Source organism: Fusarium vanettenii (assembly GCF_000151355.1).
Source record: "Fusarium vanettenii 77-13-4 chromosome 7 genomic scaffold NECHAsca_46_chr7_1_0, whole genome shotgun sequence".
Lineage (NCBI taxonomy): Eukaryota > Fungi > Ascomycota > Sordariomycetes > Hypocreales > Nectriaceae > Fusarium > Fusarium vanettenii.
The window spans coordinates 171,850-184,067 of record NW_003315842.1 but is presented as its reverse complement, the minus strand read 5'-3'; the positions used below and the strand labels follow the sequence as shown (position 1 = coordinate 184,067).

Genomic DNA, 12,218 nt, shown 5'->3' with positions numbered 1-12,218 from the left:
ATATTAAAATAAAATAATAAAATAAAAAACTTAATTATAAATATATTAAATTATATAAAATTAAATAGAAAATCTTAAAATATAACTATAAATTAGATTTATTACCTAAGGTTAAGCTTTATTTAATCTTTTATATTTTATTACTTAAATTAATATAAGATATTATCTAAATAAAGATAAATAATAAACCTAATATAAAAGTTAATAAGCTAAAAAAATATATTATAAAAGCTATCCTTAATATAAATAAAATTAATAATAAAATAATATATTTTATAAAATAAAAAGATTACCTTAACTTAAAAAATACCTAAGAACCCTTAGAATACCTTATTAATATATAATACTTTTTAAAGAATTTCTATTAATACCGCTAGAATTAAGTAAAAGATTAAAATTAAAGTTACTTAGACTAAAAAAAGCCTAATTAAAACCCTCGGGATTTAATAATTATAGCTCCTCCCGAATAGATTCCTCGCGATAATTTAATTCCTCCGCTAAATAATCCTCGCCCTTAAGACCTTAGATTCCTTACTAAAACTTAATAGCCTAATATTCCTTAATTAAGTTCTTAGTTTTCTATAATTATAATAAATAACTTATAGTTAATATTATCTTTGCTTATAACTCTATTAATTCCTTATAAAATTATAATAAATCTATATTAGTTTTTTTTTATTTTCCTTTAATTTTTTCTCTTATAAAATTAAATAATATATTACCTTTATATATTAATAAAAAGATTATAAAAAAAATTACTTAAAAGAAAAAATATAATACTTATAAGAATTTACGACTTATATCTTATTATAAAAATAACCTTAATATATATATTTATTATACCGCGAAGAACCCTTTATTATTAAATATTCCTTTTAATACTTAAAGTAATATAAATATAATATATCTATAAACTTATATAATAATTTAATACTTATAGCTAGAAATTAATATTCTTTAGTTTTTTAATTTAAATATTTAGAAATATAATTAGATATTTTATTAATATAATATCCTAGAGTATTTATAAATCTAAGTTATATTTATTAATAAAGAAATAAGAAGTAATTACTTAAATAGCCTTATAGGCAAAGCCTTAAAAGGGGAGATATTATATTATAACTTAATATATACTTAACCTCCGAGATATATATAATTACCTTATACCTAAAAGTATTTATTAATTAATAAAAGATTAATCTAAGATTAGATTACTATAATCTAAGGAATATTATAATCCTTAAATTATAGCGCTCCCTAGAAGGCTATAATCCCCTTATAACCTATTAAATATATAGAGTATATTTATTATACTTTCTTATATATTAGTTACCTTAATTATTCATATAACTTAATTATATTTAATACCTTTTAAATATATTACTAGATATAATAATATAATATCTTAGTTTAAGATAACGCTAATAATCTAGTGCTAATATAAACCTAATATAACCGGTTTATCCCTTAGACCTAACTATGATTATTATATATCCTCCCTTATTAAAGTAAACCTTATATAAGTCTTAGAATATAATTAATTATTTAATTTAGAATTTTATATTAATTACTTTAGAGAATATAAACCTAAGAGGTATTAGACCTTAGTTAATAGCCTAGATATATAGATGCGACTTTTATTAGCTAAGCTATCGGAATTAGATAATAGCCTTTAGTAAGATAATATTAGTAAAATATAAGAAAGAAGCTTAGAGATAAGGTATTATATATTATTCCTCTAGTTTAAGCTACCTAGTAGCTTATTTTAATACTAGGTTTATTACATAATTATTAATATTAGCCTCTCTTATTTTATTAATTATATTAGTCTTATTAGACCTAATATAATAGTCTTAGATAAGATATTCCCCTAGGAGATAAGGAATAAATCTTCAGCTAGGAGGTATATTACTAGATCTAAGTTACTAGGTTAACTTCTAGAATCTATTTAGTTTATCCTCGATATATAGTATAAGACCCTTGTTAACCCTAAGGCTCTATCTTTATCCCGTAATATCTTATAGGATTAAAGGGAGCCTCTCCCCTCCTCTGCGCCTTCGATAACGGCAGCTTCCTAAAAGTTTTATACATCGCTTTGTAGATGTTAAGAACTCTTTTCGACGGTCTGTGAATATTGACAGGAGTAGGAGAAAAGATTATATGAGAATGAAGAGCAATAGCTATGGCAAAAAGTACACAGTCAGGAGTAAAGGGCTAGAGGGCAAAAATAATGTGATGATAAAGAAAGGCACTTTGGGCGTCTGGTCTCTCGACTGTTGCAACGAAGCAAAGCTGCCAAAGATAAGCATGATTGTATATCTAAGGCGCCAAGGTCATCTTATGATACCTTGACATCTCTACGGTGAGAAATCTCTGATTCTCTTCAGACCACCATCCGTTACTTCCCCGCCTTAGACTCTCCCCCTCGCATCAACCTTCGCACCTTGGCATTTATCCAGCGTCTATTTAATAAAGTTTTACAAGATAGAATCAGTACCTTCCTAGATGGGGCTGTTTTCAGCATGGACAGCCTAGTTGCCGGGTTGAACCAAGACCTAGCTTAAGCCAGACGAGTATAGAGAGATGGCTAAACGCTTGGTCAACTGGGGCTGGCATATCGGCTCGTTGTATGGTCAAAATGTGCGCGCTTACGCATATGAAGGAGCCGCTGAAATGGTTATGCGAGTTTCACAGGGTCTGAAGGCGTGATTAAACCCCCGGTCTTCGCCCGTCTTGTGGGAGGGGCTAGATGCGCCATGGCGGCGACTGATACTCCCCTGCTATTCCTTCAACTCACGGATAACACATCGGACTAGTTCTGGAAAAGAGTATTAAACAAGCACGTAATCGGGGCAGTGGATTTCGCTATGGGCCATCTCTTATTACACAATTGATCAGTTGATACGATTTGTAAAGTGCTTCTGTTTGATAGGATGGATTGATCGTTTTGGTGGAGCAGTGTATGTCGAGCTTATGGGAATAATGTCGTTATTACACAGTCAAGCCAGGATAGGAAAGAGTCAAATAATGAAACGAAAGGGCCTGACGCCATCCCTAGATGTTGGCCAGGTTTAACATCAGATTGCATCTCTTGGCTCTCTCCACCTTGTCTAGGGAGGATTTGGTACCTGGGAGAGTCGGATACACTCCGACAAACCCCAACAGACGTTATGGAGCAAGCGCTGGCATGATCGGCGTTGTTGCGACATTTAAACTCGATCGTGTTCCTCTCTGATCGACAACCTTTTATAGTGGTTCAGGGAATCGGCTCAACGGTCTGCAAGCTAGTACTTATCACAGTTCTTATTTCACTTCACGCCCTCTACCTGCCTGTCTCGATTATACGTTCAATATGGCTGCCATGACGGACAAGGCAGACCCCATCGCTGTGTCCGAACTACCTGGGGAATCTGATCAGTCCACTTCGAATCACAACCTCTCGCATGGCTCGATCGAGGACAGGGCAAAACTGCTCGACGCGACCCCTGAGGACGTCCTCGAAGCAGAAGAGCACGCAACCACGCTAAGCTTGGAAGAGACCAAGAGGGTAAGTAGCCTTTGATATGCAGTGAGTTCCTTGATCTGATTATTCCTCATGGAAAGCTCGCCGAGAACCTCATAACATTCCACCAAAAAGACTCCAATTTCAACTCCGAGTCCATTGATCGCCTTTCCAACTTTATCCAGCATCCAGAAGTCTTTGAAAAGCCGGACGCCCACGCAGTATATATTTCTGACATAAAGACCGAAGTGGCTCTCTTGACCTTCAATTCGCCCTATGCAGAAGTCCGAGCCGTTGTCAGCAACAAGGACGACACATCGGCCCCAGCCGGAACACTTCGCGCCTGGACGATTGGTTTGGTTTTCGTTGCCCTTCAAAGTTTTGTGAATCAGTTCTTCTCCTTACGTCAACCGGCTATTCTCCTGGAGCTACTGTAGTCCAGCTACTCTCCTTCCCACTGGGAAAGGCCTGGGAGAGACTGGTGCCGACGGGCGAGGTTAATCTATTTGGCTTACGTTTTAGGCCTAATCCAGGTCATTTCACTCAAAAGGAGCATATGTTGATCTCTATCATGGCGAACGTGGCAGGCACACCACCATATGGCCGCTTCATCGTCATTACAACTTGGCTTGAGAAGTACTTCAACTTATCATTTGCTTCGTCGTTTGGATTCCAAATCTGTGTTACGGTGAGTGACTTGTTAAAGGAGTGGCGGCGCGACATGTCAACTGATTATGACGCCTAGATCTCTCAGAATCTGATGGGCTTTGGACTTGCGGGGTTGGCTAGAAGATTCTTGGTTTACCCGGCCTTCTGCATCTGGCCTCGTTCGTTAGCCGCCGTGGCAATGAACCAGTCTCTGCACAACGGTAAGCCAACCTCGTCACCACTGACTCCCATCACACAGAGTACGGCTGACATGTGCTTCCTAAAACAGAGGGAAATACGCCTGTGCCTGGTCCCTTTAAAAGGACTTACAATCTTTCTCGATATAAGCTCTTTATGGTCGCATTCAGCGCCATGTTCATATACTTTTGGCTCCCTGAATATTTTGCGTCGGCTCTTTCTCTCTTCAACTGGCTTGCCTGGATCTCGCCAAATAACTTCAACTTAGCTACCATTACCGGTCTCAGGAAAGGTCTCGGATTCAATCCAATACCTACTTTTGACTGGAATGTGTTGACGCACAATGTCCAACCTCTTCTCGTGCCATTCCACGTTACCTTTAACATGTTTATTGGCTGTTTCATCGGTGGGATTACAATCATCTCTCTTTATTGGACTAATACCTATAATACCGCATACCTTCCGATCAACACCAATACCATGTTTAACCAAAACGCAACGAAATATAATGTCTCGGCAATCTTGAATAAGGATGGGCTTCTCGATGAGGCCAAGTATCAGTCTTATAGTCAAGTCTATATTGCTGCTTCCTCGGTCAATTATTAGTGCGTTCATGCTCTTTTTAACAAAGGGTCGTCCTGCTGACTGGGCTAGAAGCATTTATTTCTTCGCCGTTTACAGTGCCGTCATTTCGTATACTGGTCTTTACCACTGGAACGATCTCAAACTAGGCTTCCGCTCTCTCCGGGATAGTTTGTTCAGAAAAGATGCGAAGCGTGACGACTTCGACGATGTCCATTCGAGACTAATGAAGACCTACAGGGAGGTGCCCGAATGGTGGTACCTCATTCTTAATGTCGGTTTGGCCCCGCCAGAGCATGTTGAGATGCCAGCTCACAGATTCGTAGGTTATCTCCATCATTTTTGGAGTCGTTTCTGTGGCCTGCTGGCCCACTCATACCAGCGTCGGTACCGTCTTCTTCGGCATAGCTCTCGCTCTACTCTTTACTATCCCAACAGGCATTATCTTTGCTACTACTGGAATCGAGGTTGAGTTTAATGTCCTTGCGGAATTCATCGGTGGTGCCTGGCAACCCGGAAACGCTCTCGCTGTAAGAACTATATGCCGACATTTTTGAACATGGCGAGTACTGACTCTATCTAGATGAACTTTTTTAAAAACTTCGGTTGGGTAACGATTGCGCATGCCCTTGATTTTGCCAATGATCTCAAGCTTGGCCATTACCTAAAGATCCCTCAGCGCCAGGTATTTTGGTGTCAGATCGTTGCTAGTAAGTTGAGACAAGTCATATCAAAAGGACTGCAGAGTTCTAACTTGGATACTAGCCGTCTTGTCTGCTTTTATTAGCGTTGGTGTCATGAACTTCCAGGTCCTCAAAATTGAGAATGTCTGTCAGCCAGGCCAAAAAGACAAGTTCACCTGTCCGCAAATGGAGTCTTTCTTCACGGCTGCTGTTCTCTTCGGCTCACTCGCCCCACGAAGAGTCTTTGGTACAGGTGGCCAATACACCGCTCTTCTTGCCGCCTTTCCGGTCGGCCTCGCACTTCCCATTATCCATTACTACGCTACAAGAAGACTGCCCCGGACACATTGGCTTACCAAGGTTCATCCCGTTGTCATGATGAAAGGAGCCTATTCCTGGTCTCCCTACAATATTGGTTATATGTGGCCCGCTGTGCCTCCAGCCTGGCTTTCGTGGATATACCTTCGAAAGAGATACCTTGCGTTCTGGGCAAAGTATAATTATACTCTTTCGGCGGCATTCTCTACTGGTATAGCCATTTCCGCAGTCGTAATTTTCTTTGCCCTGAGCTATCACCAGTTGGATCTTAACTGGATAGGCAATAACGCGGACAGTGGGTGCGAAGCAAATACCTGTACACGGCTGAAGTTGGCTGAAGGAGAGATTTTCGGGCCACAGCCTGGGACATTTGTTTAAGTGGAAACTAGGGTCTTGGTACTAAGCTCATTCTCACTTGGGTATTATCCACAAAGAAGAACGCATCGTGCACGCGTAGGAGGTGTCTGGAGACCATCACTCACATGCGAAAGCAGAGTGCCCGATATAGTGAGGCGGCTCGGAGTCATGGTACGTCGAAGTCAACGTGACAACGCCATGGCTCCGCTCAAGTGGCCATATTACAAAGCATCATGGCTGAAACTAGCCATTGTATTCAAAGATAATATATACCAGCTAAGAAGTTTAGCAATTCGCCGAGATATTATATTCGAATCCTTTATTTTTAGGCAGCATCAGATCGATTCTGTATTATCGTAATTAATTGCGAGGTCAGATCCTTTACAGCCCTTCCGGATGCAAGACATTAGTTCCGGCGCCTTCGATACCCTGACGCCGAACAAGTAGCGCACTTTCCCCTCATGGGCCAGTCCAGGGAGACTATCTCTCACTCTCAAAGAACAGAAGTTGATCATGCCATAGGTGCAATGCATGAAGCTCTTGACCAGCCTAGCATGCCAGAGGTGGGACCACCAGACTCTATCGATAGCGCCCTATCCGCCATGCATGCAGCCCTTGACCTCGACTCAGAGTCATGCCCCAGTCTGCCTCCTGTGCGGCTCCCATCTTCAAACTTCACGGTACCGTCATCAAGTTTCGGGGCCTTGACGACTCCCTTATCCTTACCGCCAATTTCCTCCGTCATCGAGGATGAGCCAGCGTTCCAAACACCGGCCGTCCTACAAGACAGAAACCTCTTGCTGGCTTGGATGGTGGGTATAATTTGCTGCTATATTGATATTCTTCCATCTAGCCTAGGTGATCGGTATTGATTCTCATGACATTCACGCTTAGTGCCTCAACATCTATTTCCCAATGCTTATCGTGTATGCCTTCACAGACCAGCCAAAGCCCTCTCCCACCAAGGCACATACTCATCTCGGCACCATTTCGCCAGTCTACGAAGAGCAGCGGTGATGACATAACATCCGTGGGAAGAATCAGAGGATCCAATCTTGATGCTCTCCCAGATGATCTGGGACACTATTGTCAGCACAGTGCATCTAGGATCAAACGTGACAACATAACAAAACATACCATTCTATCGCGCCTGCGCTCGGCAAAGTCAACACGCCAGTCAGCTCCATTGACAAAAACGATGGGAAGAATAGGCAATCCTTCCGTAGATACGTGAGGTAGGCTCTGAAGATGCCGAAAATGAGCCCGAACCCATGTTCCAAGCTGGGCTGGGCCAGTGAGCTCGCCATTAGATTTTGGATTCTTGGTCTCAATACTGATGGCTATGGGCGTGTTGCCCTCATCACTAAGCTTGACGTGGGCGATCCGGTTGTTTTGGTTGAGAGACTTGAAACGCTTAATTGACGAGTAAAGACGAGAGCCCTCCGGCGGCTCAATGAACATGCCGTAGTCAACTTTGGCATCTTTCAGAAAGGGATCTGGGTCACGTAGTTCTGGGTATACTCGACATTGTGTTCTGCTTGACTGTCAGCGCTTCAGAGGGACACAATACGCAAACCGTGTTCTTGCAACATACATGTTCTCATACGTGACATCTTCGTCACCCTCTTCCAGTGCAATCTCCAGGAGCGGAGAGTGAACACTGTCGTTCCAGCTCGATTCGTGAGACATGCGCGTCTTACACCTGACGGTCCGACCGAGAATCGAACAAATTCGACGGTAAATGTACTCGTCGTTCTCCATGATAGTCTCATCTGAAGTCGCTGGCAAAAACCAGATATCTAGCGGTGGGTCTGGGAAACCCTCTTTCTCCGTGATGCGGGCCTTGTCAGGCGAGTTAATATCCGGAAGGGTACGTTTGATGATGAATAACATACTTTCATCGCGTGCGGAATAACCTGGCCATTTTTGAGACTTGCCAAATCACGCATAAGAGGACTAATCTTGTCGATGTCCTTGATTGCCTTGCGTTCAAGAGGGTACTCTTTCGCGCTACGTAACACGAGTTCTCGCTTTCGGGGGCTTGATGAACCAGAGGCTGCTGATGACATGGACATGCTCGACCCGCTCTCAGAGGGCACATAGCCTAAACTCGCGTTTGAGAGCTCCGAAAAGGCTGGTGCTGTTGCTGGCAGCATCGTCAGAAACATTGGAGGAGAGGGGTGTCCAAGTGACAAACCATTTTGGGTAGGGGTAGCATCGACATCTAAAGGCACAATTTTGACCTTCTTGCTCGGGCTTGGGGTGCGAGGCGACGCCATGGTTTCAATTCCTTGGTCGTACAGATGCCTTGAATCCTCGGTCTGTCTGATCCATGCCTCGATGAATGTCGACGTCGGGTCAGGCAGGGAACCGCTATCGAGGTACCACATGGGTCGACAGTGTATGGCTGAGGGTTCTAGGGGTCTCTGAGCTAGTTTATATAGCGCGCGTGGCCGAAGGGGGACGGATTGGTACCTGTGGCCAGAAGTCTTATGGAATACTACTGTCGTATTGTTAGGTGTTCTGCATTGCTTGTTGTTGAGGGACCCGCTTGGTTGGTGGGACAACTGTTGCTGACATAATCAGCGGAACCAATTAAGTTGCGCAAACCTTTAGCAAATCACTGAGCGGGGCGAGAGTCCAAGTCTAGGGTAGGGGAGGTTCGGCAATTCCCTTCAGCTTGCTCTTTTGTCCACGTCAGTACACAGCTGTTAAGAGTGATTCTGCAATATAATCGTCTAGAGCGCTTCTTAATAACCCTGAAGTGGACATATGCGGCCATTGCTTGATGGTTGATTCGATCATCGGGCTCAGTTAACCCATTGAGGGCGGGCTGCAACTATAATAAAGAACAGATCTTCAACACCTCACAACATCATAACCCGATGTTAGCACGGTGGCTTGATGGTTGATTCGTGTTGAATTGTGCCTTCACTGCCCATCAAGAGAAATATTTATTAGTCCATCAGCCACTAGTCAGCAGCTCTCATGATGACCATCACAAGATCTTTGACCACCGCCTGCAAGCCTGTCCCTGAGTTTGGACAATATGGTCACGGGTCTTGACGCTGAGCAGGCTCGCAACATATCGCCCGTGTGTGTGAGAGAGCTAGTTAACATGCTTGAGGGTTGTATGTCTATGGCGGAGATTTGAAGCCCGGCTCTTAATGGGATAGATCCCCTCGTCAACCCTTTCTGTGCGGACCTCAAGGGGTTCCCGCCAACCTACTGTTCGTGCGGGACCAAAGAGACGCTTCAAGACAATAGCCACAAATTCACCAAAGTTGCCCGTGCTGCAGGTGTCGAAGTGCAGATGGAAGAAGTCGAGGGCATATACCACTCCCATACCTTCATGTCTGGTAGAGCTCCGGAAGCCGACCGGCTAGAGGGATAAATTACTATTAAAGGCTGCTAAGTTTTGGCCCTACGTATTGTTTGCGTCCGTGTGTACTCTACCGGCTTAATTGCTACATTAGACACTGACAAGAAACTCGATCAATTTCCATATAGTCCAGTGAGAAGACTCTGAGAGTAATGGGCAACGCCTCTTCATGTGTCGACAGAAGTATACCCCAAGAGAAGATGAACCCGCCCATGAGAGTAAGCATCATGGGTCGTTTCGTAATAGGTCTGACGTAGTCGCGGAGCACGAACTTTTTGCCAGTCGATGGCAGTCGAGCCTTGACAGTTGCACAAACTATGAAGCACATGGCCAGGAACGTGAACGCGACGGAAAGCCGATTCTGGCGAACAGGTTTCTCATCATGATCGGGAACAGATCACCACCTAGAGAAGAACTGGAAGAAGCAATCCTCATAAGGGCTCCACGTTTCTTATCGAGCCATGTGGCGGACGATGCCATTACGGAATGGAAGACGGCACTAGAGCCGATGGCGCTGACAACTAAATGAGACTATACTGTTCCCACCACACTATAGGTTCTGCGATGGTGGGATCTTAGCACAACCGCAAATACGACCTCGCACTACAAACTCTTTCCTGCCATACTGCCAGCTTTTGTTAATAAATATGAACGTTTGGCGGCCGTATTGGTAATAGAAGAGGTCGATGATTTTCCTTGATACATCGTATACTTTTCAGCACTCAGGTTCTTGAGATCCTCATCTCCTTTGCCAGAACAGCATAACAACAAACTACAATTCTGTACACAACCCAGCACTCACAGTAAACAGTAATCCTTCACTGTCACACCATGGGTTCAACCGCTCTTCCAGGATGGCGACAGCTAAGTGTCGGCGTGATTGGTGGCGGTATTGGTGGCATGTCCGTGGCTGTTGCCCTCCGCTGTGCGGGCCATGACGTTACCATCTACGAACGAGCAGAGTTTGTTGGCGAGGTAGCCGCATCGGTGTCTTGTGCTGCCAATGGTACTCGCTGGCTAAAAGAGTGGAAGGTAGATGTCTCTAAAGGCGACCCAGTGATTTTGAAAAGGCTGATTGACCACGACTGGAACACTGGCGAGCTGGTTAGTGTTTATTATTTGACCGACTTTAAGGAGCGCTGGGAATATGTCTTCAACATGTTCCATCGCCAATATATGCATACCATGTTAAAGGAGACTGCACTCGAGGAGGGCGGTGAGGGAGTACCAGCCACGTTGCTTGTGAACCACAAGGTGAGGAGACGATGTTAAGACACATCTGGTTTGATTTGTTAACTCGATAACTTATAGTGCGTTGATATTGATCTGGATCATGGCAAGATTAACTTCGATCATGGCGCCGTTGCTCAGCATGACTTCATCGTCGCAGCTGACGGCGCTGGCTCGACTGTCCGTGGTATTCTTAGCATCGTCCCGCACAAGAAGCCTTGCGATAGTACCTGTCTGTATGCTAATGTAACTAGGGAGGCTGTCGACAGGCTTGGCATTATCAACTTTGCCCTCAACTCCTCTCTAGAGTACTGGGGCGGTCAAGAAGGCAAGTGGGATAGGGTCATCCTCTCATCATGCAACGGCGGCAATCTTCTCTCTTATTATTGCGTGTCCCCTCGAGAGAAGGGAGACTACCAGAACCAAAGCTGCGGTGGTGCCGATCTGAGTGTCGACGAGCTTCTGGCTCCGTGTCTCGATCTCGTTTTTTCTATTCTTGAACTTCTCCTGTGCCAAATAACCAACTTCTAACAGTCGATTAGGATTCTCATCTAACAAACACATCTCAACGTATCAAGTCAAGGATGAGGCGAAGACCCTCACCATTAATGAAATGAACGCGTAAGCTTACTGTGAAACTTTCTGAGAAGCTAGAAACTCACGCAAAGGCTAGGTACGATATGTATATGGACGTTGAAGAGCATCTCGCAGCTAAAAGGGATATGCCCTTGACGGAACAATATACTAGCGGACTACCTTTGGCCTTATCTTGCCTAGTAGTAAGATACTACTAAGTAATAATAGCCTAACTCTCGCCCCCGTATTACTTTACCTTATAAGAGGCTAAGGATTAACTCTAATACTAAGTAGATATACTAAGTACTATAAAATAACTAAGACGCAATTACTTATTATATATCCTCTAGGCGAATATAAGTAAGAGCGCTAGGCCTTATAATATTACCTTAGCCCTCGGCGATATTTATTACTATAATATTATCTTAATATAAGAACCCTCTATTAAAATTTATAAGGGAAACTAATATATTACTAAAACTTATATAATATATAATACCTTCGCCTGGTGTGGTTAGAGATAGTATAAACTAAGTTTACAATCATGAGCAGCGCAGCATTGGTGCGTTTAGCGACGCATGAAGTACCTAGATGATGGCAGTCTTGTCGCATTTAAACATCGCTCCATTGCGTCTCCATTAGTTATCGGGAAATGATGGCCTGTGTGCGGTCCCTATAATCTCTCGCCGCTCAGAAGTGTAGTCATTGACCACCAGTGACAGCTGTTGCTACTCCATCGCCG

The 12,218-nt window shown here is 43.2% G+C and overlaps 3 protein-coding genes across 3 annotated transcripts; 2 read left to right on the top strand and 1 right to left on the bottom strand.

The window, feature by feature from the left end:
• Positions 1–3,352: 3,352 nt before the first annotated feature.
• NECHADRAFT_94777 (uncharacterized protein) lies at positions 3,353–6,309 on the top strand (the record flags this gene model as incomplete). Its single annotated transcript, XM_003041464.1, has 9 exons — positions 3,353–3,547; positions 3,604–3,856; positions 3,895–4,190; positions 4,248–4,371; positions 4,440–4,953; positions 5,006–5,204; positions 5,257–5,460; positions 5,514–5,640; positions 5,696–6,309. 9 exons carry the CDS (start codon positions 3,353–3,355, stop codon positions 6,307–6,309), a joined length of 2,526 nt encoding a protein of 841 aa, XP_003041510.1.
• Positions 6,310–6,799: 490 nt separating this feature from the next.
• Positions 6,800–8,678, bottom strand: NECHADRAFT_82235 (uncharacterized protein; the record flags this gene model as incomplete). Its single annotated transcript, XM_003041432.1, has 5 exons — positions 6,800–7,092; positions 7,263–7,371; positions 7,426–7,822; positions 7,883–8,130; positions 8,184–8,678. 5 exons carry the CDS (start codon positions 8,676–8,678, stop codon positions 6,800–6,802), a joined length of 1,542 nt encoding a protein of 513 aa, XP_003041478.1.
• Positions 8,679–10,501: 1,823 nt separating this feature from the next.
• On the top strand, positions 10,502–11,431 carry NECHADRAFT_44298 (uncharacterized protein; the record flags this gene model as incomplete). The annotated part of the gene is made up of 2 exons (XM_003041463.1): positions 10,502–10,924; positions 10,982–11,431. The coding sequence occupies 2 exons, from the start codon at positions 10,502–10,504 to the stop codon at positions 11,429–11,431; spliced, it is 873 nt and encodes a 290-aa protein (XP_003041509.1).
• Positions 11,432–12,218: the final 787 nt, after the last annotated feature.